We start from the raw sequence: 27,146 nt of genomic DNA, 5'->3' as shown, positions 1-27,146 counted from the left end.
CCCGCATGCCCCAGGAGCCACGGTCAGGATTGTGAGCTGGTGCTGGGGTCTCTCCTAGGCACCCTCCACCTTGACCTGCCCCTACTAACTGCGTTTCACAGGGACTAAGCCTTCAACAGTGGAGAGGTGCCCACTGCCTCCACTGGAAAAGGCAGGACAGGAATTTGATCTTGTGTCTCAGCCTTTCGGTCCTAGAACCAAGATTTTCCTGGAAAGGACCCTCCCTTCCGGAAGTCCTAACTTTGAAGTTATAATTCATGTTGTGAAATTAAATCTTGAGAAATGCCTCTTGAGAAAAAGCTTAATTTCTTAAGTGCCCCGTCATTATTGCGGAAGGTAAAAATAAAACTATTAAATACAGAAACAGGCTTCGCTTGGCAAACCAGAAATTTTTTTAAAGTGTTATGTATAAAATCTGCTTAATTGAGAGATGGGCTAAGAGTTAAAAAAGACAATTTTTAGAAACATTTAATGTGACTGTTGCTGTAATGTATTTGCAAACACTCTTGCTTTGGGGACTTGCTAAGACTTTTTTTTTAAGTACTTATGAAAATGAGGTCCGAGGGATTTGGGGAGCAAGGGGCTTAGGGAACTGACCTCATGTAATAATTCACTTGCATTTTACGTGCATCCACCTGTATACAGTGCGTGCTTGGACATGTGGGGCCATGGGAAGGTGTAACCGGCTGGTGGGCACCTGAGGAACTAGGCTGCGTAGGTCGCTGTAGGACAGCCGGCTCTGGGTGGCCCTGGGGAGAGAAGCTTCTGGTCCTGCTTCCTCTGGCCCCCTGTGAGAGCTGGCACCTGCAGGCCAACCAGAGCTGTCTCAGGGCCGCAGGCTGCCCCCCAGAAGCAGGGGTTTGGGGCAAGATTGGAGCCTGGGCTCGGGCCAGGCGTGTCCCCTGGTCTGGGCTCTCCCCATCCGTCTACTGGCCCTGCCCTGCCCTCCTGCTTCTCCAAGGGTTTGGTGTCTGTGCTGGCAGAAAGGGAGGCGTAGGACTGGGGGGGTCCTGAGCAAAGGCCTCAGATTCTTCACTGTGGCCATGACCTCTGTGGTCTGGGAGGGCACAGGCCCAGCCTGGGGGGGCCTTGCTCTGGTGGCAGGGACCCCTGATGATTGGTAGAGAAATGCGCTTCACCGAGACACCATTTATCTGGAAGGTCCTGACAGCCCACCCAGAAATCCCGGCTGCAGCGGGGAGGCGGTCGTCCAGATGCAGGCGAGCAAGGCTGGCCTCCATCTCCAAGAGACGCCCCCCTCCTTTGAAGTGATAACGCCTCCGGGACAGGGCGCACCCCCTCCCCTGGATTTCCATTCCCCAGAGCATCACACACCCCTGTCCCCTCCCCTTTCTGCTCTGTCCCTTGACAATTCCTCCCAGACTCCAGTCTGATTTCTGGTTCTGTCTACCTTACACTCTCCCCATGGGAAGAAGGCCCCTTCTCCCGTCCAGCGGGGGTGGCCCTATGGATGGAACCCTTAGGAACCCCCATCCCCACACCCAGTGGCTTTGGGGCTCTTGACACAATTGTTGCTCTTGTCTGGCCCCCACCCAGTTTCCCCTCCAGTCCAGGCCAGGCTGGGGGGCCGAGCCTGGGGCTCTGAGGGCTCCCTGGCCTTGGCACTGGTGACCACCCAGCACCTTGGGCTCCCTGCCCTGGCCAGCTGTCAACACAGGTTTATAGGGCCTGTGTTGGCCACCCAGTACTGTCTGTGGGCTCTGGGGCTCGGGACTCCCAAGGTGAGGGGTCCCAGAATGGACCTGGCCAATCTCAAGAACTGGTAAGTTTCTGTTTCAGCTGGTGAAGGGCAAGGCCTTTGTGTCCACACAGACCTGGACTCCCTGGGCTCTGCCAGGTCCAGGCGGTGTGACCTTGGGCCAGTCACTTGACCCCTCTGAGTCTTCTTTGTCACGTGACTCAGGATAGCAGGGTGGGTTTGAGGACCTCGTGGAGTGAGGATAATAAGTGAGCAGCGTGGGGTCTGGGACGGACCGAGGGGTCAGTGACCAGGGGCGTGGGCATCGCCTGCATTTCCCCACGCAGCTGGCCGTGACTCCCTCCCAGCCGCGTCTCTGCCTGCTCCAGGGCTGCCCTCCAGGGCCTGCCCACCCCCCCACACCCTCCACCCCCCCTCCACCACGCCCACCCACCCCCCCCACCCCCCGCCTGTGCCAGGCCTCAGTTTGCGGTGGGTGTTTCACAACCTGGGAGGTGGAGCCCGCTGGCTGGTGGCTGGTGGAACCTCCACCCCCCAACCACAGTTTCCCTCCCTGTCCCTCCGGCAGCTGGGCTGGCAGCTGCTCCGTCGAGGGTGCCGGGAGCTGTGTCCCCGGGGCCCCCGCTCTGCTGTGCGCACAGACCCAGGACAGGAGGGCGGCGCCCGTCGGTGGGCGGGGTTCTGGCAAAGGCTCTGTCCTTGTATGGCCTCTGCGCACACCCGCGCGGGGTGTGCTCTGCGGGGTCAGAGCTGAAGCCTTGCTGTCTACCTTCTTTGCCATCAGAATCCTCCCCCTCTCTGCTGGCATCAGGAACGTCACCCCTCCCTCCAGCAGAGCTGAACTTTGGGAGCTGGGACTGGCCCCAAACCCCGAAACCAGCCTGACACTCTTGCCCTGGTCACCGGAATCCACTGGTCTCGGGCCCCTTCGCCTTTCCTTCCCCTGAGGTTACAAGTTTTTCCAACAATCCCACACCTTAAGAGCTATTTACCAGAAAAGGACCTGGAAGGGGCCATCTGGTCAGTTTCAGGCTCGGCTGGGTCCAGATGGAGCACGATACTGCTCACCACAGATGGGATGTTGTTTGGGGCTGCATTAATGAAGGCATAGAGCCTAGAACCAGGGAGGAGAGAGCCGTGCTCCTCCCTGCACAGGTTGGTTCACACCTGTGCCCTGGGGTCTGAGTTTTGCACTTTAAAGCAACCAAGGAGGGGGTATCACCTAGGATGGGATCAAAGAGCTGGGAACGACATTCTTAGAAACGGTTGAAAGTGGCAGAGAAGAGGACAGCCTGCCACCAAGCAAGAGCTGTGCATTGTGGGAGCGTGACCCCATCCCCAGAGGAATATCACTGCCCTGGACCCCTGGGGCTCACAGGCCCCTCTCCCATCCCTTCCTCCCCCTGCACCCAAAGTGCCCTTTGCCCTATGGCTTCTGTCCTCTCCCTGTAGCCTCCCATCAGGAAGAGTGAGGTGACCACCTTGTCCTGGTCACCCTGGGTCTTCCCGGTGACCGAACTTCCCATATCCTGGGAAACCCCTCAGAGCTGGACAAACCAGGAGGGTTGGTCACCCTGAGAGGAGGCTCAGTGGCCATTAAAACTGCAGCCCAGCCACTAGCAACAGAGCAAAACCCCCAAACCTGGACCCCCTTCCCTCAAGGCCAGGGAAGGCCTTCTCTTTGCTCCACTAGAGCAGTTCTAATTGCTTAATGAGGAAAGACAAAATCCAGCCACCACCTCGCCATCCCTCAGGAGGCGTCTGCGACCGCAAAGCCCTCTTTGGCGGGCAGGTGAGGCCATCTGCTCTCTGAAGGAGCTCCTGGTCTAGAGGGGGCATCCTACAAACGTCAAAAATTAAAGACTCAGGCGGTGGGTGACACGCGAGGGACGTCTGTGTTTCTTTCTTCCAGGCCCAGCCTGAAGCTCTGAGTCCTTACAGGAGTCAGACTTCCGTCACCTCCTCACTGCCTGCCCAGCCCGGCTGGGCTTCCACATTCATAACAGCTACAGATGGAATGCTGACAGACGTCATGCAGCCTCTTGCTGGACCAGCCCTAGAGACCCCCGGGCCGCCTCCCAGTCGAGAAGCCCGAGGCCCTCAGCCCGCACACGTGTGCCCTGCACTGTGGTGTGACGGCTGCTTGTCACAGCAGCTGTCATCCCGGAAGTCTTGAACAGAATTTGCACCCGAGGAGCAGTGCGACTGCAGCCACGTCTCAGTGGGCGGCAGTAGCCTGGCAGCCAGCGCGCGGCGTCGAGGGTGAAAAACGTTGTTTGATTCAAGGGCTGCTTCTGAAAACTTGGAAAGCAGTCCCATGGCGTGTCCTCTGGGGCTCCGGGGACAGATCCTGCAAATCCGGGATTTCAGCGGCGTGTGTTTCTGTGTTGGCTGTCTGAGGAGGCGTTACAAGAAAAAGAAGAGCTTAGGGAAGACCCGAGCCATTTGCAAGCAGCAAAAAATAAAGTGTCCAGGAATTTAGGGTATTACTGAGTTGGAAAATCCCCGAACAGCTCTAGACCTCAAACAATAAGAGATGGACTTTCTGAAAGTCCTTGAGTTCCAACGAGCAGTGAAGTATATATAGATATTTTTTGGAATAGAGCTACTCAGCCTCGGGAGTGAGAGCCTTTCTGCCCAAGCCTGGAAGCTCTGAGCAAGCGTCCCTAAGATGAGAGATACAGGGAGGCGTGGAGGTGAAGCAGCAAGAAATGCAACCTGAGACGTGCCTCAGGAAGGAGCAGCTGGAGTCCGGGGCTGGGGGTGTCTGCATCGCTGCAGGGCTGACCCGCCCCCCCACACCCTGTGCGACCAAGACAAGTTTGTATTGCATTACAGCCCTGAGATATGAAGTTGTGTATTAAATAGTCAGCTGTCACTTACCTTTACGAAGAGGTGGCCTAGGTGAGGGATGGGGTGCAGGGAGGGGAGGGGGGAACCCGCAATCTCATCCTCGTCCTGAATCCCACTCTGGGCTTTGAGCCGACTTTGCCTCCCGTCAATTTCCTATCCATTTCTTCCGCCACCCTTGAGCTACTCAACTTGGTTGTCATTGTCACAGTGACTCATGAGCCATATGGGTGGGGGGCGGCCAATTATCTGATTCCTGGAGCTTCCCGGGAGGCTGCAAGTTCTACCCGCCCACCCCACTCTGTGGCACAAGTCCCGGTCAGGAAGCTGGGAGAACCAGGCACCATCTGGGAACGTCCATCTGTCCCAAGGGAGCGAACACGGCCCTCCCAGAGTCCTGTGCCTGCAAGAAGGGTGTCCTAAATTCGAATTGGGGTGGGAATAGAAATCACCAAATCTTGGCACTGGAAGCGAGGCGCAGCTGCTCCGGTCCACGCTTTCACATGGAGCGAGAACCAGCTCCTCTGCAGCCCCGATGGGTGCCCGTTCCATCTTGCCCTAAAGACCTGCGGGTGTGGGAAGCTTGCCGTCGCCTTGGACGACTCGTGCAGCGAGGCCAGGGGCAGCTGTCGCGACGTCGGGAGCACCTCCTCCTGTGGATTTGGCCCTGCTTTTCCGTAGAGCCCTTCCTTGGAGGGGGCTGGGTGCCCTGGACAGCAGGACGTCCAAGTTGATTCCCCACCACCTCAGAAAGGCCTTATCAGCTGGTGGCCGAGGCGTGGGAACCAAGGGCAGAGCGCATCTTCAGAAAACAAAACAAAAACCACGACTGTCCGGCAGGCTGGGAGGCTCTCGGTGCAGCGGCCGAGTAACTAAGCAGGACTTTCTGGGTCTGACAAGCTTGAGTGCTGCGAGCGGCCGGGGCGTCTCCCGGTCGCTCAGCTGATAACCTGTCTGGCTCCACCACTCCTGTGTCCCTGGGATTCTAACCCAAATGTCTTCCTGTTAACTAGCTCAGCTCCGATGCCCTGTAGCACCACTGTCTCCTTTCACACAAGCTCTGCTCTGATGGGCCAGACGGCCCAGGGCTTTCATTTGCTTGCCCTGAAATCATCCAATAGCACAGCCTGAAACTATCTAGTTTCAGCCCTGAAACTAGCATATCAGTGGGTCCTAAGCCCAGCTGTCCCTCAGAGCTACCTGGGGAGGCACTTAAAATACAGATTCACACATGGAAACAGCCTCAAGGCCCATCAACAGGTGAACAGATAAAGAACGTGTGGTATATTTATACAATGGAATATTACTCAGCCAGCAAAAAGTGAAATAGTGCCGTTTGCAGCAACATGGATGGACCTAGAGATTGTCATACTAAGTGAAGTTAAGTCAGACAAAGGCAAATATATCGCTTATATGTGGAATCTAAAATATGACACAGGGCTTCCCTAGTGGCGCAGTGGTTGAGAGTCCGCCTGCCGATGCAGGGGACACGGGTTCGTGCCCCGGTCTGGGAAGATCCCACATGCCGCGGAGCGGCTCGACCCGTGAGCCATGGCCGCTGAGCCTGTGCGTCCGGAGCCTGTGCTCCGCAACGGGAGAGGCCACAACAGTGAGAGGCCCGCGTACCGCAAAAAAAATAATAATAAAAAAAATAAATAAAATAAAATATGACACAAATGAACCGATCTACGAAACAGAAACAGACTCAGAACATAGAGAACAGACTTGTGGTTGCCAAGGGTTGGGGGAGGGATGGAGTGGGAGTTTGGGGTTAGCAGATGTAAACTATTATATATAGAATGGATAAACAACAGGGTCCCACTGTGCAGCACAAGGAACTATATTCAATATCCTGTGATAAACCATATTGGAAAAGACCATAAAAACAATGTATGTGTGTGTGTGTGTGTGTGTGTGTGTGTGTGAATCACTTTGCTGTACAGCAGAAATTAATACAACATCGTAAATCAACTATACTTCAATAAAATAAATTTTAAAAAATACAGATTCAGGAGGCCCATCTCTGACCTGCAAAACCAAAATCTCAGTGGTGATGGCTGGAGCCTGTATTTTTTGAGGTTTCCTGTTGATTCTGAAGATAAGCCATGGTAGGAATTGCGTGGCAGCATGTCAAATGGACAGAGGTGACAACCAAGCGTGTCCCCAAACCATGTCCAGGCTCCTTGAGCCACGTGTCCCCAGTTTCTCAGTCAATCCTCGGAGCACGGGCAGGAGTGACCCAGATGAAAAGGGAAGTCAAGGGTCCAAAAAAAATGCTGAATTAAGATCTAGTTATTACAGTGACTTTTAACACGGCTCAAAAAATGCTGAATTAAGATCTAGTTATTACAGTGACTTTTAACACGGCCCAAACAGATAATTTTATGGTGAAGTGGTTGATGATCTTAGTCTTTCACATACAGTGTCACGTCCTAAAGAAAAGTGCACACACTTTGAATCCGTACGCTCACCAGGAACTTACTTCTAGAAAACCCCACAGATGAGAGAAAGCTGTGTACATAGATGTGTTCATTCGACATTGTGGCCACGAAACACCAGCTGGAATAGAAGTATTCAACCATAGGACTGATGACCATTTCCTCAAATGAATGTTCAGTGACGATTTAAAAAATGCTAAACAAGCAAACTCTAGGGCCAGGAGAAAATAACTCACATCAGGAGATAAAACTGTACATTCAGCTCTCACTTCCAGTAATGATGGATTAGATAATGAGCACCACGCTTCCTCTGAAAATAAATTAAAAGCTGGACAAAGTTCAGAGGTACTCTTCCTAAGCGTTAAAGATGGCTAATTGCGAGGGATTCCCAGAATAAAGTCTAGCGGAAATAGAAATCGGGTGGCTGTATTTGCGGGTATCTTCGCCTGGGGTCATTTGCCAATCCTGGGAGGCTGGGCAGGTGTTTTGACAGCTTAGCAGAGGAAAGGGTTTTATTATTGAACTGGAATAGAGGTCAACAGAAGATATACGGACTGAATGTGGAGGGGAAAAAAAGAATAAAAATACAGAAAATAGCATGAGAGACGTGGAACACGGGGGAAAAAAAGGCTCATGTGTGTAACTGAAGTCTTTGAAAGAGTGGAGAGAATGGACACATTCAAAGAAAATCCCACGCAGGCACATCATGGCAAAAAGGAAAACCTTGTAAAGGGCCAGAGGAAAGAAGTCACGTTCCCTTCAGAGGAGCAACAGACTTTCAGCAGAAAGAATGGAATCTGGAAATACATGTTTAAAGCGCTGGAAGAAAATACCTGCCGACTTAGGGTTTTACACCCAGTGAAAATACTTTTTGAATGTGAGGCAAAATAAGATGTTTTCAGAAAACAAAAAAGGACAGAATTCATCACCAGCAGACCTATGTCAAAAAAATATATATATATGAAATGAAAGGGGGTTTGTTGGACAGCAAGAAAGACTGAAAATGAGTTGGAAGATGGGGTAAGAGCTACATAATGGGTGACTATGGAGAAGAGCATGGAGGTTCCTTAAAAAACTAAAAATAGAGCTACCATATGATCCAGCAATCCCATTCCTGAGCATATATCCAGACAAAACTCTAATTCGAAAAGATCCATGCACCCCAATGTTTATAGCAGCACTATTTACAATGGCCTAGACGTGGAAACCACCCAAATGTACATCAACAGATGAATGGATAAAGAAGATGTGGTACATATATCAATGGAATATTACTCGGCCATAAAAAGGAATGAAATAATGCCATTTGCAGCAACATGGACGGACCTAGAGATTATCATACTGAGTGAAGTAAGTCAGACAGAGAAAGACAAATATATGAAATCGCTTATATGAGGCACCTAAAAAAATGATACAAACGAACTTATTTACAAAACAGAAACAGACTCACAGACATAGAAAACAAACTTATGGCTACCAAAGGGGAAAGGGGGTGGGGGGGGGGATAATTTAGGAGTTTGGGATTAACAGATACACACTACTATATATAGACTAGATAACCAACAGGGCCCACTGTGTAGCATAGGGAACTCTAAGCATCTTGTAATAACCTATAAGGGAAAAGAATCTGAAAAAGAATATATATATGAGAATCACCTTGCTGTACACCTGAAACTAACACAACATTGTAAATCAACTATACTTCAGTTAAAAAATAAATATTAAAAATTTATATATAATCAAAAAAAAAAAGCGAGAATGCAGATAGGTCAAGAGGAATATGGGCTGTGCAACCCTGTAAGAGCAACGTCTGGTGGGGTGTTAAATAAAGAGATAAAGTGTGTGCCAGACACGGTGACACAGGAGGCAGGAGGGGCAATGAGCTGACCGGGGCTGAAAGACCCTCCAGGTCAGTGGTAGAGGGACTCGTTTGTCTTGGTCCGTAAGAGGGCAGGGGTGGACAGGGCGTCTCAAACACGGACTCCACAAGAGTAAGGGAGGAGCCTCCACACCGTAAGCTGGTAGAGGGGAAGTTTGGGTAATAAAAATATTCACTAATAAGAGAAAAGGTGATGAGAACAAGGCTGGGGGAATGACCCCACATGTGCTGAAACCTTGCTGGTGGGGCCCCACCTCCCCTCCTGCTCAGGAGAGGGTGCTGGGAACCAGACTTGGGGGATTTCGCTTATTTGATCCTCCCCCAGGTACCAGCACGGAGCTGTTCGAAACATCACTGAGTTTTGATGATTTGAGTTTGAGAGGCATTTGTGTTTAGGAAAGACTCTGCTTTTTAAAATTAAGGTTTGGTTTCCAAAAGCTACAGATTCAAAAACTTAGCCTAATAGTTTACGTTTGGCATACAGATCTTGTTTTTCTATTCATAAGGCCTGCAAATCCTTTTTTTTTTTTTTTTGTGGTACACGGGCCTCTCACTGCTGTGGCCTCTCCCGTTGCGGAGCGAAAGCTCTGGACGCGCAGGCTCAGTGGCCATGGCTCACGGGCCCAGCCGCTCCGTGGCATGTGGGATCTTCCCGGACCGGGGCACGAACCTGTGTCCCCTGCATCGGCAGGCGGACTCTCAACCACTGCGCCACCAGGGAAGCCCAAGACCTGCAAATCTGAACAGTCGCTTTTAAGGGTCTTTGAATACGACAAATCTAATTCATTAAACTTTCAAAACTTTGAATGGTGATAATAAGTGTAATATATTCAATTCCTTCTTGGGCATTTCAAAAGCCTAGTGGACAACACCTTCTTAGTACTAATTAATTTTTAGAAATCTAATGATTTCACTTAGAAATGCAACGAGCCCGGAGTTTCTTACATATTCCAGTACTGTGAATAAATGCACCAGGCTTTCCAGATAACATTACAAGACTAAGTCAATGAGTTAATGACATATTTAACTTTGGATTTATGAGACTTTCTTTACAACAGGCCAACTTCTTTAAACATCATGAGACTATGAGATACCAAACCTATCCAGATTTCTTATAAGAAAGTCATAATTCTATGGCTTTTAGTGTATGAATCATTTCTAGACTTATAATCTTCCTGGGTTTATAAGATGCTTACCTACTGAGGAAGAAAAGGGCAGTTTCAACTAGCAGACTTTACTTCTGTTGAGAGACTGTGGCCAGGACCTGGTGGGGTCTGGTCAATCCCAGGTGGGCTGCAGGGACCTCTCCTCAGTTACTGAGTCAATGACCGTGGACGTCAGGAAAAGATGTGCTCGTTGCCCGCATCCCTGGATCACGGGCGTGCCCTCTCTTTAAAAGTAGTTATAAAATTGTGAACGGAACATGTACACAAAAGTCTATAAAATGAAAAGCGTAGTCTAGGTATTTTTATTATCGTGTGGCCCACATGCTTGTCATCACCACCCAGAACCCCAAAGGCCATCTGTGTCCCTTCCCAGTGACCACCCCATTCCACTCCAAGGGCAACCACTTTCTTGTTTTCCTGGTATACGTTTACCACCTAAGTAGGCATCCAAAACACGGCAGGTCATTTTTGCTTAGAAAACAGTTTTGTACAAGGTGGAGCCAACAGTACATACTCTCGTGAATCCAGCTTTCTCCGCCAGCTGCTGCGTCGTGCTCTGTCCGTCCTGCGTGTGGCCGTAGCTGTCCAGTTAGCACTGCTGCGTGGCTTTCTAGTGCGTGACTATCTTTGCATTGCTATCTGCCTTCTTCCTGACGGGCCTTTGGGTGGATGACAGGTTTTGGCTGCTGTGAAGAGCTTGGCTATAGATATTCTTGGCAGGGCCCCTGGGGCACACAACAGTTATTTCCACGTCAGGCAGTAGAATTGCCGGGTTATGGGAATGCGTGTCTTCTACTCTAACAGTTGATGTCAAACACTTTTCCAAGTTAGTGGCATCAATTCGCATTGCTACCAGCAGCATATGAAACCCCCCTTACCCTGCAGCATCCCTGACATTTAGTGTTGTCAGTTTTTCACATTTTAGCCGTCCCGATGAGTGTGTCATAGCATCTCGTTTTGGTTATAATTTGCATTTTGCTGAGAACCAACAAAATACAGAAGCTTTTTATAAATGTATTGGTCCTATGGATATCATTTTTTGTGGAGTGTCTGTTCAAATCTCTTAACCACTTCTTACTGAGCTATTAAAATTTTTTACTGATTGGTAGGAGTTCTTTAAATATTCTCGGTATGAGACCATGGTATTTTTTAATAGGCTGTGGTAGGCAGAATAATGTTTCCCCTGCTGAAGATTTCCTGCCCTAATCCCCAGAACTGGTGAGCATGTCACCTTACGTGGCAAAAGGGACTTGGCGGGTGTGGTTAAATGAAGGATCTTGTGATGGGGAGATGGTCCTGGGATACCCAGGTGGGCCCAGTCGCATCACGTGAGTCCTTCAGAGAACCTGTTCTGGCTATACCCAGAGGGAGATGGGACCATGAAAGCAGGGTTGGAGTGATGTGCTGTCGCTACTTTGAAGATGGAGAAGGGGCCGTGAACCAAGGAATGTGCCAGGGACCTCCAGAACCTGGAAAAGTTCAGAAAACAGACCCTCCCCTGGAGCCTCCAGGAGGAACCAGCACTGCTGACAGCTTGCTTCCAGCCCAGTCACACCCACGTCGGACTTCTAACCGGCAGAACTTTGTGATAACACGTTTCCTTTGTTCTTAAGCCACTAAATTGTTGTTAATGAGTAGAGACAGCAGTAGAAAACTAATAACCTACGTGTGACCAAGGCATTCTATCCCTCTGTGACTCTCCTTTTATTTCCTACGGTGTCCTTTGATAAACAGAAGCTTTTGATTGAATGGGGTTGAATCCATCAGTCTTTTCCTTTATGCCTGGTGTTTCTGAAGTCCCAGTTAAGAAACCTCTCCCCGGCCCGAGAGACTGAGAAAACTCTCCTTTACCATCTCCCGTCAGGCTGTTCGCTTTGCCCACTGAGGTCTACAATCGCCCCGAAGCCGAGGGTTGTGCGGCGTGAGGCGGGCCCCTCGGGGTTTTGTATGGTGTGTGGACAGCCAGCTGCCCTTGCTCCGCTGGGTGGACGCAGCCCACCCTGTGGATCTGTGTTTGGTGTTTCAGCTGCTTTCCAGGGAAGCTGGCCCAGAGCACTGATTGAAAGCGGGAAGGTCCCTATTTAACTCCTCCCCCCCCTTTTTAATGAGAGTTTTCTAGTCTCAGAGTGACCTGTTTAAAGATGAATGAAGATGCTGTGACCAATATCAGGAAGAAGCAGGTGACTTTGGGTGAGGGAGGGGACATCCCCCCCAACCCGTCGATGAAATGAAGTGGGAGCTTAAGGCTGGGGGCTGATGCTCTGTGGAACAGCCACTTGCCCTCTAGGAACATCAGTGGTTACATCTGCTGAATGGGCTCCCTAACTCTCCCTGACTCGACCACAGCCCCTGCTGTGGATGGGCTCTGGGAAAAATACTCAGAACAGCTGATGTTCGAAGACGCAAATGAAACCTGGGAGGATATCTGCCAGAAAGCAAACAGCTTTAACACGTGATCCTTCTGGTGAGGCTGTGGGGCACGAGGGTTCGGACACTTTGATGAGAGAGAAGGGGCTGGGCAAGCAGGTCTTGTTCAGCAAAGGGGCGGCGGGGGAGCATGTGTGCTGGCCTTCGCTGGGGACTGAGTGGGGTTTTGGGAGGCCGCAGGCAGGGGGCCCGGGGAGGCGTGGGGTCGGGCTGCGGGCCCCGCCCACCTAGGTGAGCCGCACCTTCATCGTGGTTGTCTTGTAGCTGTAGTTGTACCCTCTCCACGACCTCCAGTTGACACCGTTGGCATAGCTCGTGTGCGGCCCCCCGAGGTAGCGGCCGTTCAGGTTGGACGAGTGACAACTGTTGTACCACCAGGCCCCCTGGAACTGCACTGCACAGTTAGAGGAACTCTTGTCGTTGTCTTGGTCTTTGGTGGAGAAGAACTCGTCCTTGTGGGGCGTCAGGGAATCACCTGCTCAGGAGGGAGTGGGGGTATTGCTCGGGCTAGAGGGAGCCTGCCCTGCCGCCTGCCCAGCGCCACCTCCCTCTAGAGACGTGTGAGCTGACGCCCAGGGCGTCAAGATCCTGCCTCACCCTGGGGCAGATGGAGCCACCTGGCCCAGGAGCTCGGCCCCAGGGTGCATGCCTCCCTCCTCCAGCCTCACCTGTTTCCTCCCGGCTCCCCCAAGACCACCAGGACCCGCGCCGTCCTCTCCCCTGAGGTGCCCTCCCTTCCCCGAGCCTGCCTCGCTTTTCTGGGCTTCATACCCACTCCCTGGGTTGCGTGGTCATCCCAGAGGGACAGCACGGCCTCATCCCGGGGCTCCCTGCTCCATTTTCAGCCCTGGGTGTGCAACTCACCCCAGTTCCTGTAGCACCCCACTGCCCTTCTCACCCCTGCCAGACCCTCAGCTGTACCACCTGCAGCATGGAGAGGAGGGTCCCTGCCCTTCTCCTTCCCTGGAGGCTCAGAGGAGGCAGGTGTGGCAAAGGGGTGCTTGAAGGCTCCCATTAGCAATATTCCCCCCCGCCCACGCCCCGGGAGGACCTTGCTCCCTGCAGCTCTGGTTCAACACAAGCAGACAGGCTCCTAGCACCTTTCCTGAAAGAGTGCACACTGGGAATTCTCAAGAGGGTGCCCCATAAGAGATGCCTCCCCACATCCTGTGACCGGGGTGTCTTTTTGGCAAAGAACATCCCACAGGGTTTGTGTTCCGTGGAGCCCAGTTTGGGAATATGGCTCTAAGGGCTGACGTGAAATGACCATCCTCTTCCAGGTGTTAGCAGGGAAAGGGGTCAGTGACCTCAAGCCCCACTCAGAACAGCTCACTGCTCTGCAGACACAGCCTTGGGAGCGGTAACTGATGGCGTCACTGGTCCCCATGCTACAAAGAGACTCAGGTACCTTCGTGTCTGCATCCAAAGACGGAGAACCTGGACCCAGGGCGTGGAGCCCCAGCCCAGGGTCACTCACGGGAGACAGAGCCAGGATGCTAGCAGGTCCTCTCTGCTTCCCCAAACCCCGCGTTGAAGCCCAGGCCACTGCTGTGCCCCGCGCGGACTCTCACCTGCACTGCCCCCGACAAAGGCTCCCAGGACCAGCTTGTACTTCTCTGCCTCACCCGCCATCTTGAATGACTGGTACTTGGCAAATTGGTGGTTGCCCTCAAAGTCCACGAGGTCTACCCGCAGCTCGCTGCCTCCTGTTGGAGGTGGGTGCTCAGGGCCCAGCAGAAGGGACCCTCTGCCTACAGGCACGGGGGGTGGGAATGTGGGCTTTAGGGGACGTCTGAAGTTGGCATCGGGGACAATTCACCGGGAAGGTGTGAGAGGCTGGGCTGGTGGGAGGACCTCAGGGATGCCTCCCTGTTTTCAAATAGCTCCCCTGCTGCTCCATCAGCCATGCCTGAAATTCCACAGTCAGTGGACCTGGACGGAATGAAGCCTTGCTCTAGTGGGAAACCCTAAATTCTCCTGCAAATAGCTGTGAATGCCACGGCAGGAAACCTTTGTATGTGTGGTTTCTTCTGCAAGGATTTCAGGCACATGAGTGGACACCGTCAAGGTTGCCATGAGGGAGTGGAAGGAGTAAGAAAGGATTTACACGTTTGCCAATGAACTCAGGACCAGCTGTGAAGCTGATTCTGTGGAACGGAGAAGTGGGGTGAGGGGGCCTGCGTGGGGACCGCCACATGCACTGAGCGGGAGAGGCAAGGGAGGGGCTCCGTGGGCCTAAGATCCCAGTTTCAAGGAAGGACCAACCGTTGGAAGTGGGAGAAGGGCCACCCCGATCCAGATGGCCTCCCCCTCACTTCCGACTCTCGGGTTCTAGACACGATCGGTCCCGAGACCAGAAGCCGTCTTCACTCCAATAATCCACCTCCTCCGATTTGAACACTCAGACAGTGTAAGAGGATACACGTCCTAGGTTCTCAGAGTAATAACCCCTCCTGCTGTCACACGTGACCACCCCGGGGGCCAGGGGGAGCGGGGTCCTCTGGCCCACATGGCCCAGGGCTGAGGTCAGGGGCATGTGCATTTCAGGCACCCCACCACAGAGCCCCCGGCCGCGGCCCTACCCTGGGCGGTCAGGGCGTGGATGTTTTCATTCCCCAGCCAGAACTCTCCCAGCTGACTGCCGAAGCCCTGCTTGTACGCGGCCCAGTCCCGGTAGAAGTCCACAGAGCCGTCGCTCCTTCGCTGGAAAACCTGCACACGATGGGGAGGGCTGGGGAGACGGGGCCCCACTGCCGTCCCCCCACAGAGCACCCCGGCCACACGCGGGAGCAGCGCTGGTAGTTCACAGGCATCACAGGCTGAGGACCAGAACGTGGGTCTCATCCAAGAGCCCAGGGGCAGTCAGGGACACCCACATGGGACCAAGGAGGAAACGGAGGCTCAGAGAGGGCAGGCGACAAGCCCAACGCCACACGGCTGGAGAGGAGTGGGCACCTCTGGGCCTGAACCCACAGCCCTGAGCCACGGGACTCCTTCCCATGTGGGTCCACAGCCCCCTCCCCCGACATTTCTGATTCTCCCGACCTCAGTGAAAGGACGGGGGCAGCCTCTGCCTGGAAGGAGTGGACGGTCTCACAAAGGCCTCACAAAGGCCACTAAACAGTGCTCTGCCACCAGGTGAGGCTCCCAGGCACGCCCACCCCTGCCAGGAACCCCACGGCCATCGCTGGGTGACCCCACGGCCATCGCTGGGTCCCCCCCACTCACGGTCCACCCCCCGCCGTCCACGTCCATGTCACACAGCACGGTCAGGGGCCGGCAGTCGGGCAGGTAGATGGTGTACCAGCCGCTCAGAAAGTGTCCCCTGGTGAGCAGCTCCTTACAGGTCCGAGGTCCTGGGAAGGGAAGCCAGGGAATGGACGCCAGGACAGGAGCTCTGGGCAGGGCAGGGGGGAGGGGGCAGGAGGGAGAGGCAGGGACACCTGCCTGGGGGAGGTGGGCTCTGAGTCCTGGGACAGAGACGCGGCCCCCAAGGCCACCCGGCTGTGACGGCCAGGCCCCGACGACCTGGCCATCCCCACCTCCCAGGGCTGCCCCCGCCTAGTCTCCTGGGCACCTGGCCTCCTCCAGGAATATACTCGAGTTAACCAGGCAATGGCTGCCTATCACTCGGGTAAGTGGGGAGTAAGATATGCGCAGAGAGGGCTTTGTCCTTGGAAGGTGGAACCTGAGTCTGTGCAGCTGGCCTTCTGGTCGACCCCCCCCCTCCCCCACCCCCAGCAGGAGCAGGTCCAGGCGAAGGTCCGGGGGTCGGCGTGTGCGCAGTCACCTGTGGCACAGGAATGAAGCTCTCCCGGCTCTCCTGTTGTGGGGAGCGAGGACATGCACGTCACACGTCTGGAAACAGCGCCCCCACCCCTCAGCCCCGTTGCTCCGTGAACACAGCGTGGAGAAAGGAAACCATTATCCAGCTCTTTGCAGGACTCTCAGCCTCCAGCCCTGCGGATCAGCTCCTAGACTCAGCATCCCTGGGCTTGCTCGGCCCCCACTGCATCCGGCCTGCCTGGGGGCTGGCGGCCAGCACCGTCCCACGGGGCACTGGCTGGACCGCCGTGCCGGCCACCTCGCCTGGGCTTCACGGCTCACGGCGGTGGAGGTGCAGCGCCCCCAGGCCTATCGCTTTCCACAGCCCATGTCCCCAGCACAGCCTCTGCTTGTGGAAAGTACTGGGGAGCATTTGGGATGTGGGTCTGGGCCCCAACCTCGCACTTTGTATTTGTAGCCAGAGCATGTGACTGTGTCTTGGCGTTTTGCCTTTTCTTGCTTTCACAAATTTTTAAATAAATGAGCATAAATCAGAGCATTATAAGCAAAATGTCCAAAATCATGTAGCAAAGCGGTATCGCCAGTCACCTGGGTCCAACTCCGGAGCCTCTGGGCTTTGAGCGCTCACCGGCCGCTGACAAAGCAGGCCGGGCTCAGGGGCCCCTCCTCCCACACCCATCCGCTGCAGGGCCAGGGCCAGGGCTGTGGTCTGAGTTCCTCCCCCAGATGGTGGTAGCCGTGACCGAGCTCTCTGGATGCCCCAGTCCCCTGCAAAGCCTGCTCAGTGACCCCAGGGAGGCGGAGGGGCTCACCTTTCTCTCCGCCTGCGCCCTTTTCCCCTCGGTCTCCTGGGGAGAGACAGGAGATGCACAGGACGTCTGGTCAGTGGACGTCGACCCTCCGCTCTGGAAACCACCCAAGTGCTCACTTCCTCGGGAGCTGGGGTGTGGGGGGCGGGGCTGAGGCTCTGGACACCACACGCGCATGCTCCGCGGCCCACACTTTTCCAATGCCTGGGTCTCAGCCGGGGGAGTTGCAGGGGGCGGGGCCTCAGAGGCCTGGATTCTTCCCTGGGTTATGAGAGGCTGCTCTGGACCTGGGGCCCCGGACCCGGGACCCCGTTCACACACTGTCTCGAAGCTCTTTGGAAACAGGAAATAGGACAGGTGCCTCTCTCACTTGGCCCCCTCCCTCTCTGTGTCTCTCTCCCATCTCTCTCTCCACCTCCTCCCTCTCGCTCTCTGTCTGTCTCCATCTCTCATGTCTCTGTAGACAGGCCCCGGGGTCCTGCTCAGGGGTCCTAGCTCTTCATCACCTTTGGTACCTTTGGGCCCGGCCGGCCCTGCCTTCCCAGGGACTCCGGGAGAACCTCGCTCTCCTGTAAATTCCAAAGATACATCATTGAGGAAAAGGCAACCTGCAGAATTCTACTTGAGCGTCTCTGCCCTAAGGATACAGCTCCGACCCTCCCATCCCAGCTGCGGTATCCTCAGGATCACCGCCCTGGGACGCAGCAGAGGGTGACAGCAGGCGGCGAGGACAAATCACTCACAGCCCCCTGGGGCCGACCGGCCGGCGCACCCAGCTCGGGCTCCAGGGAACCACCAGCCATCTGGCTCCCGACCAGCTCAGTGTAGCAGCCCAGGTCCAGGCCACCGTCACAGAGCCCCCCGGGGGCCTGGGACCAAGAGCACATCCTCAGAGACCCTGTCACACAGGCCCCTCCGGCCCCTTGGCTCTGGGAGGGAGGCGGGGCCCTGCCCTGTGCTCAGCCCTGGACGCAGGGGCGGCCGGGCGCAATTATGCCTCCCTCTGGGGTGGTTCTCTCTCCACCTCCAGAGAGGAGGGGTCGGGCGCCACGAGGCCTCCCAGGTCTGCGTTACTGATGTGAGCAGGGGGTAGGACCACCCAGGGCCCTGCCCCTCCTCCTGAGCGCTGAGGGGAGGGTCAGGAGAGGCGGCCCCAGGCTCAGTCAAGGCAGCAGGAGCGTCTGCCGGCAGGCTGCCCTCCCCAGGGAGTGTGGGTGTGTGGGGTGGGTCCGAGGGGGCGGCGGCTCGGCTTGGGGCGGGCCAACCACACCCACTGGTGGGCAGCCGCCCCAGCCCGGCCCCTCCTCCCGGTGTCCCCCCGGCAGGACCCCCAGCCTGGAGCCCATCGTGGTGAGCACACGCAGCCCTCCCATCCCCAGGAGCTGCCCTGGGTGCCCACGGCCCCTGAGCTGGATGCCTCCCAGGACGTGAGAGGCTGGGGACCTCCGAGCTGGCCCTGTGTCCGCAGCCCTTGGAGCACCCACTCACACACAGGTCGGGGGCACTCACCCCTTGAGCTGCGGGCACCCCTGCCCTTCATACCAGGCTCGGGGCCCGAAACCCCACAAGGGGCCGCCACGTCGACGGGAAGGCTATGGAGCGCTCGGGGGCCTTTCTACTGCGTTAAGGTCCAGCCCCACCCTCCCTGCTGATGGCTGACTGCTCTGAGCCCCAGTTTTCTCATCTGCGGTACAGACAGAAAACGCTGGGGCCGCAGTTTTCAGGTGAGAATACCGGGGTACGCGTGGCTTGGAACTCTGGCCCACGGTCACGTAAAGCCAGGGCTGGATCGAGGACCGGGAAGCGGGTGTTCTATGGAAGTGGACCCCGATGTGAGCTCATAGACTAGCTGCGACCAGCCCCCTCCTCAGGGAATGACAGATCCCGGCGGGCCTCGGGGCTCGCTCCTGACGCCAGCTCTGAGCAGGGTCGTGACCCAAGCTCCCGACCTGAGACCCGCAGGGGGCAGTGCTCACCCGAGGTCTAATTTGAGAAGAGCTGGTGCTCAGTGACCCCCACGCCCGAGCGCAAACACGTACCCTTCTGTCCATTGGCGCCTGCCTCTCCTTTGGGCCCTGCGGGTCCAGGCAGCCCCGGGCAGCCTCGGAGGATGGAGAGCTTGTCGGAGCCCTCCAGACCCACCAGCTTCACCTCTGCAGAGAGACACAGAGCGCCAGTCAGGGCGCTCGTCCTGGGCCTGAGAGCCCTGCAGAGCCGGCGACAGGCCACCCGAGCCACGGGGATCTGCCACGCGGCGACCTTGACCTGGGCCCTTGGCTGTGGCCAGAGTCACCCGTCTCAGATGAAGGGTCAGCCTGGCAGTGAGTTTCCCGCTTCTGGTGGGCACTGGTCAGGTGTGGAGGTGATGCAGGGCAGAGCCCTGGCCTTGTGGTCCACCCTGCCTGAGCCAGCCTCCCCACAACCTCAGTGCTGTGTGTCCTTGGCCTAGTCACTCAACCCCTCTGAGCTCTGTCCCTTCGGTGCCCAAGTGGAGACAGGAATAGGGCTGTGGGGAGGATTAGATTAGATAATGCAGAATTTAAACTTCTTAGTATAATTCATGGCATTTTAAAAGAACCTCATAAACAGTGAGTGCTTTCACTAAGTAACAACAATAAATATTTAAATGACTTGGGGAATCTGGGTCAAAGTAACGTTTTCACCCCCAGACCTTGGACTTTTGACCATAGAATTCCTGAACTGGAAGGGGTCTGTGTAGGTCCCCTGGAGAGGGGACACATTTGATCCAAGGACACAGAGCAAACTCCAGTAAGAACTGGAACCAGAGATTCATTTCCTTCTCAGAAAAAGATAGTTAATTTTGTTGATTTCAGAACTGAAATATCGTCACGAGAGACAACTTAGAGGATGTGGGAATCAGCTGTGCTCTCACCGGAGACACAGGCAACTGTCGTTTCGGGGTCTGTCTCCAGCTGCGACTCTCTCACGGGGGCAACCTTATGCTTCCCCCATAAATACGTCCTCCACTCAGGGGGAGGCGGGTCTGTCCTCAGGGGCATCCTCTTGCCAGGTGTGGGCCCCATCCACCTGCGTGGGATCGGGAGGGAGACCACAACCCCCTCTTAGACCCAAATCTGCCGAATCGCACTCTCTGGGGTAAAAGCCAGAAATCTGCACTAGCAAACCCCAAGTAAACGTGGGAGCCCTTGGATTAGAACATCTTCCAACATCTTTCTGAAAAGTCCAGGAGAAGACGGAGAAAGTGATGGGCATGGTCCTCCTAGGTGGCAGCGTTGAGACTTGGCCGGGAAGCTTGTGGGGAAAATCACGGGCTTGAGAGTTGGACAGACCTGGGATTAAATTCCTGCTCCCCCCGCTCTGACCTGTGTGACCTTGGGCCTGTGGTGTCCTAGTCTGCTGATGAAGTTGAGCTGTTGAGTCTTCAGAAGAAGATGCCTACGGAGGGTTTAACCCTAGATACTATTTGTGGTCAATGAGTGGGTAGTTACCAGCTCTCAGGGACTGGAAATTCAGGTCCATCTCACCTGGACAGGTGTCTGCAGTCTGGGCGGCCAGGGTCCTGAAGCACAGGAGTAAAAGGAGCTGGCCGGCGGGCCCCAGGGCCACGGCCACTCCACTCAGCTCCATGTCCTCTGGTCTCTGACCTTGCTCTTGTGAGCAGGGGAAGCCAGCCCTTGCCTGAGCCTGTGGGGGACACCCACTTCCTGCAGCCTCTTTGGTTACACCAACAGGAGGTACCAGTGATGGCAAAGGGTGTTTCCTTCCTGCTGGGCCCCACCATGCTGCCCGCTGAATCAGGCTCACTTCCCCTGGCAGGATACTCTGTTCCCAGTCGAGAGAGCTCCCAAGACCCCTCTGTTGGAAAGGGTCTGCCTTCTTTGTGGCTTAAGGAAAGCCCAGTCCCCCAGACTCCTTCCTCATTACCCAACTACACCCAAACAACACTCTGAGACCTTGACTGGGGTATAAGGAGGCGTTGGCTAGAGATGCTCCTTCCCTCGCCTGACTTCCAGAATATTCTAATGACTGAGGCAGTCTTTGAGCACTTAACACAGCGGAAGAGAAAAAATTCCGAGCACTTCTTGTGTGCCAAATACTACTTATGCCAGCCCCATTCGGAAGACGCTATTATCTAAATGTCACAGGTGGAGAAACTGAAGTCACACAGTAAGAGCCTGACGTTACCTCAAGTCTGTCTAATGCTCCAATGACCACTGGGTCTGGTCATTACACCGGAAGGCGAGGCTATGTCTTATCTCCCCCCACATCCCAGAGGCCATCCTCCACATCCTGTACTATGATCGCCCTTGACCGGGACATGTGGTGGGCATTCCGTAAAGGGCTTCTGCAGATGTGTAGAATGTCACTAAGGAGAGTAGGAAGAGGACAAGAGGGGAGGAGCTGAGCGTGAAACTCTTCTGTGGTTTGATATCTTTCCGGGCCAGTGTTCGTGGGCTGGTGTCCCAACCACACCAACTAGGAAAGAAGCCGGGGATGGCCTGACCAGAGGTTTACCAACCACCTCTATGGGCACTGGAATGACACTCGACTTTGCAAATTTTTGTGAGGTGGCCCCAGTCCACGGAGACTGAGGGAACAAAGAGGTCGTGTTGCCTCAGGCATTGCATTGCCTCAGGCACCGCTCAGCCTCCCTGAGCTCCTGGACAGGGCAGCCTGTCCCCAGCATGGGCCTGGATGTCATCTGTTGGAGAGGGGCCCGTTCAGGGCTGTTCACCTGGCCTTAGTCAGGACAGGGAGAGAGGCAGCCGGTCTTCGTCCTTCAACCCCATCTGCCAGTGACAACCCCCCACCCCGATCCTAGGGTGCTTCCTCTTTTTCACGTTGCCAATAGAACGGATGCAGGTGAGATGTTGCCAGCACACTCAGGTGTCACTTTAATGTTCCTAAGAGTATGTGGGTCTAAGAACACAAAAGAATGCAGGACTCTGCCAAGTTCAGATATCTTAAAGCGGGATCAGTCAAGGTCATTTGACTTCTGACAACGGCAGGTTAGGTATTTGGGGCCATCTATCCTCATAAAGACAAACAGACAAAACATTAAAAAAGAGATTTGCCTGAAGGCATAGTCAAGTGAACCACGTAGGAATGGGTTACTTTGCTATGTTCTTGAGAGCAACAGAGATCTGGAGAGGGGAAACCAGCATGTGGGGTCTCTTTTTGCCAATCCCCCAAAGGTAGCTGAGAAGCTGGTCAGTTACCTCGACAATTTTGCAGCATTGAAGGTCAAAGTTTGGGGTCTGTGTTCTGTCAAAGGAGTGGATTTGGGGTGGGATCCAGAGGCATTTCTTCCTAGAAATAAGGATGAATCATCAATAGGCAGACCTAATGTGGACTGCAAACTGGTTTTGAGACATCTAGGTGTCCCAGGAAAAAAAACTCAACTCCTGAAATTCTAATAAGGTCTTCCTTAGATCACTAGTATCCACTTGCTCCGAGCTGAAACCAACACAAATCTTGTCAGAAGGAGAACAGTATGACCCCAGGATTTAAATGATTTCTGCAAATACATGTATTTTCCAAATTAAATGTTAGAACACAATAAAAGATAACCAGGTTCATGAGGATAAAAGACAACATGTACAAGAACAAATAGAAACAACAGAGTATAGAAACAGATCCCCAGAAGCTACAGATACTGAAACGACAACATAGTTAATGGTGAAAATTGAAAAGCATCCTCAGAGATTGACCACTTCTGGTCAACATTGTGTCACTGGCAGTGCAGTAAGGCAGAAAAAACAAATACGATGTAAAAGAATTGGAAAGGCAGGTACAAGGCCGTTATTATTTTCAGAAGATATGATTTAGGTAGAAAATTAAGGAGAATCTAAAATTAAAATTTTTAGAATGAATAAGCTTAGTAAAAACCAGTTATGTTCCTAAAAGCTAGCCAGAAAGAATTACAAAATGAAATTTTAAACATTTGCAATAGTGACACCAAAATCAAGTAACTGTGAATAATTCCAGCAAAATACATGCTAGTCCTCCATCTGGCAGTAGAAAACCGTCAGATGGGAATGAGTGATGTTTAAAAAGATTAGGACAATTGGAAGAATATTCTCCGTTCATGGATTCAAATGCTCAATATTGTAAAAATCTTAGTTTCTCTCTCTTTGATACGCAGATTCACTGCATTAGCAATTAAATGCCCATTTTATTGGGAAACTTGACAGGGTGAATTTGAAATTTGTTTAAAAGTTGAAAGGCCAATAATTAGGATGTTTTGAACTAGAACAAGGAAGGATGACTTGCTCTGCTTGAGGTCAATAATTGTCGCGAAGATATAGTCACTGAGATGGTGTGGTACCGGCTCCAGGAGCCAGACTAAACCAGCAGAACTGAATAAAGGGTCTAGAAACAAATTCAGGCGTAAACGGACCCTTGGTGCGTGACAGTGGTGGCTCTGCAGAGCGATGGGGAAACAATAAACTTTTTAAAATTGAAATATAGTTGATTTACAATGTTGTGTTAATTTCTGCTGTACAGCAAAGTGATATGGTTTTATATATATATATATATATATATATATATATATATATATATATATATATACTTTTAGAAATTCTTTTCTATTAGGGTTATCATAGGATATTGAATATGGTTCTCTGTGCCATACGGTAGAACCTTGCTGTTTATCCATTCTATATATAATAGCTTACATCTGCTAACACCAACCTCCCACTCTATCCCTCCTCCAACCCTCTGCTTCTTGAATAAACTTTCAATAAACACTGTGAGCTACTGGGTATTCACGTGGGAAAATCAGAAATGAAACCTGACCCTAATCATAAAAAAAAAATCAATGTTGGCAGAATTATAGACCCAAATGGGAATAGTTTTAGACCACATTGTAAGATATCAAATGACCTTGGTGAATGTAGGAATGAAAAGCACTAAACATAATGGAAAAGTCTGAAAATTGACGTTGAAATTAAGAACTTTGGGCTCTCAAATGATACCCCCAAGAGAGTGAAAAGACATGCCGGGGGCGGGGGGAGGAGGTATTTGCAACACGCAGAAGTGACAACATGTTGTATCCAGGATAAATAAGGAATTGCTGTAAATCAATACTTCTGCAGAAAGCGGCCAAGTGCCTTATACAGACACTTCCAAAAGAGAATATTTCAATGGCTGATAGAAAAGTGAAATGGTGCTCAACTTTATTAGAAATCAGAGAAATGCCTGCGTGTACCTGCTCGACGACCCACAGCCTGGAGCTCAGTCCTCCTCCACGGCAGTGCATGTCCAGGCACAGGAGACATGTAGAACAACGTCCCACTCCAAACTACAACAACCGAAATGTCCACCCAGAGCAGGATGGACCCCTGGCCTGAGGGGTGTTCAAGCCGGAGAAACCTGCACAGGGTAACGGGACAAATCTCTGCTTCCTTCGAACCATCGTGGAAACTCACGAACACGGCACTGAGCAGAGGAAGCCACACAAGGGAAGAAACATTGTTTGATTGCATTTGTAAGTAAATTTCAAAAGCGGGCAACTCTGCACAGCCGTAGTGGGGGTGCCTGCTGAGTGGAATGTGGAGAGAAGGGCAAGTATGCCCCCAGTCAGGATGGCAGCCCCCTCGGGAGGGGGGCCTTGGCATTGGGAAGGGGCTCGGAGGCTGGCGCTGGGCTCCGGCTTCATCTGGGTCATTTCATGCGCTCTGGTGAGGAGGTGTTATCTTCCACTTCAGAAAGGAAGTTTAAATAAAATGAAATGGAGCATGCAGAGGCCTCAATCATTCTGTATTGCTTCCTGCAGCAGTGCAGCCGTCCCCAGGAAGCACAGAGATTTGCACCCCCTTGTCCTGCCTAGCTCCTGGGATGCCAGCTGTCACCGCACAGGTGTGGCTCGCTACACTGCATTTAGGGGGAGGTGGTCCTAGGGGGCCGGGGACTCCCGCACACCTGCCCTCCATCCCGGTACCAGGGGCTGCACAGTGGAGCTCTCCTGAGGGCTTTGCACGTGACTCCACAGATGCAGGAAGGATGTCAGAGCCCACCCGGTGACACTCTCTCTCCACCCAGGTCCTGGCTCGGGGGTAAAGGACCACACCAGCCGCCAGAGCTTCAGGAGCTCCAGAGCGGGAAGGGTGGGTCTGATTTAGGGTGGGTCTTCCAGTGGGGCCTGGGACAGGGGGTGCCACCTCATTGTTTAGGACTGGTGGATGCAGCAGAGAAAGGACTTTGAGTCAACGGGGGTCCAATCAAACTGCTGATTTCTATTGATGAGTTGATAGGTCTTTGGGGGAAATGCAATGAGTAACGACAGCATTTGCAGGTTCCATCTTTCTGTGCAAGAGTCTCCAGGAATAGCAGGGCACCTGGGAGAACAGGTGTAAACCGCCCCCCGCCCCTGCAGAGAACTGGCTACTCCAGGCCACCAGAGCCAGCCTCGGGGTGTGCCCCTCCCTCCCAGGAGTAGGGCGTGCTCCCCGAGCTGGGCTGTCCCCTGTCTCTCAGCTGGTCCTCCTTCCTTTCTGCTTCTGGAAGGACTCGTGTCTGGAGGGCTGCAGGAAAGGGGGCCACATGCCGGCCGGACCTGGTGGGGTCCTGCACACAGTACACCTGAGATCCCCCTGAGGCACCTTTGTTTAGCTGTGAGGGCCATCTACACCTGGACCTTCAGCTGGGGGAGAGGCTGCTTGCCGACCCCAGTCCAGCCCAGAGCCCAGGAAAGGGACCCTCCCGACCTGCCTGGGGATTTTCTATTTGGGGGGAAGAGAACGCAGGGCTTGCCTTGAACTGTGCCCCAGGCAGTACCACACAGGCCTGGGTTCTCCTGACCCAAGTGGTGTGACCTTGGGCCAGTCACTTGACCTCGCTGAGTCTTCTTTGTCACGTGACTCAGGATAGCAGGGTGGGTTTGAGGACCTTGTGGAGTGAGGATAATAAGTGAGCAGCGTGGGGTCTGGGACGGACCGAGGGGTCAGTGACCGGGGGCGTGGGCATTGCCTGCATTTCCCCACGCAGCTGGCCGTGACTCCCTCCCAGCCGCGTCTCTGCCTGCTCCAGGGCTGCCCTCCAGGGCCTGCCCACCCCACCCCCCACCCCCCGCCTGTGCCCCCGCCTGTGCCAGGCCTCAGTTTGCGGTGGGTGTTTCACAACCTGGGAGGTGGAGCCCGCTGGCTGGTGGCTGGAGGAACCTCTATTCCCCACCCACAGTTTCCCTCCCTGCCCCTCCGGCAGCTGGGCTGGGCCACGGATGCTCTGTCGAGGGTGTAGGGAGCTGTGTCCCTGGGGCCCCCGCTCTGCTGTGCGCACAGACCCAGGACCGGAGGGCGGTGCCCCTCAGGTGGGCAGGGCTATGTGGACACGCGGCCCCCACTGGTCCGTGAGGGCGTTTGCGCACAGCGCCTACAGCCCATTGACAGTTTTAGGTGCTCACGAAAAGGATTCTGAATTCCTTTAAAATCAGAAGAAAAAAAAATGAATAAAATTCGGCCCAGATTATCTTCATCTTTGAACTTCCATCGTTGTAAAATATAATTTTTAATATTTTCTATGGAGGAAGGGGCCTGGTAAGGCAGAAGTGCCCAGGGTCCCCAGAGGGGGGATCCTCCCGAGAACACTCCTGGAGCACCCTTGAAAAGCTGGGCCTGGGGAGGAGTTGGCACTGCAGGCAGGCTGTCAGCTGTCGGAGGGAAGTTTTTCTCTTTCCCACCCCTCACGGGCCGGAAACAGCCCCTCCCACACCATGAACAAGGCCCCTACAGCAGGCTGACTCAGTCTCAGCATTAGTGACATTTTGGCTCAGACCGGTTTTGCCGTGGGGACCATCCTTGCATGGCATCCTGGCCTCTTACCTGCTAGATGCCAAGAGCATCCCCTCCCTGAGTCATTACAACTAGAGATGTCAGCAGACATTTCTGCCAAACATACCTTCAGGGGCAGGAGGGAGAATCACCCCAGACCCCACAGTTTTGGAATCACCGCCTCTTCAGTGTCACCAATCCTAAAGATGACCTGATTTCTTGGCCAACCCCCGAGGAGCGTACCTTCGCGCGCCCCTTCCCCCTTCTCCTCCTCAGGTACCAGCAGGGGTATCTTTTGGTTTAAACGATGCTCTTG

General features: G+C 53.8%; 1 protein-coding gene across 4 annotated transcripts; it reads right to left on the bottom strand.

Moving 5' to 3' along the window:
- Positions 1-12,477: 12,477 nt before the first annotated feature.
- Positions 12,478-20,729, bottom strand: LOC101331234 (ficolin-1). 4 transcript variants are annotated; one of them, XM_033858980.2, is made up of 9 exons: positions 20,582-20,729; positions 19,115-19,228; positions 17,582-17,644; positions 17,079-17,114; positions 16,271-16,303; positions 15,709-15,836; positions 15,063-15,192; positions 14,052-14,231; positions 12,478-12,955 (listed from the first exon to the last, which is right to left on the bottom strand). In XM_033858980.2, exons 1-9 carry the CDS (start codon positions 20,682-20,684, stop codon positions 12,708-12,710), a joined length of 1,035 nt encoding a protein of 344 aa, XP_033714871.1. In that variant the 5' UTR covers positions 20,685-20,729; the 3' UTR covers positions 12,478-12,707. The 4 variants fall into 4 exon arrangements, with proteins under 4 accessions (XP_033714871.1, XP_033714873.1, XP_033714872.1 ...); XM_033858982.2 differs by having other exon boundaries at positions 14,052-14,186; XM_033858981.2 differs by having other exon boundaries at positions 17,591-17,644.
- Between the last annotated feature and the right edge of the window lie 6,417 nt (positions 20,730-27,146).

This window comes from Tursiops truncatus, chromosome 6 (genome assembly GCF_011762595.2).
Source record: "Tursiops truncatus isolate mTurTru1 chromosome 6, mTurTru1.mat.Y, whole genome shotgun sequence".
Classification (NCBI taxonomy): domain Eukaryota; kingdom Metazoa; phylum Chordata; class Mammalia; order Artiodactyla; family Delphinidae; genus Tursiops; species Tursiops truncatus.
This window is presented reverse-complemented; position numbering and strand designations above follow the sequence as displayed.

Bases quoted from the DNA above. Each gene is read 5' to 3' on its own strand.
- LOC101331234 (XM_033858980.2), bottom strand. From the start codon at position 20,684: ATGGAGCTGAGTGGAGTGGCCGTGGCCCTGGGGCCCGCCGGCCAGCTC. The intron at 15,837-16,270 runs GTGACTGCGCAC...TTCCCTTCCCAG, and splicing joins GCTTCATTCCTGTGCCACAG to GACCTCGGACCTGTAAGGAG. The intron at 12,956-14,051 runs GTGAGAGTCCGC...CCTCCTGAGCAG, and splicing joins CTTTGTCGGGGGCAGTGCAG to GTGATTCCCTGACGCCCCAC.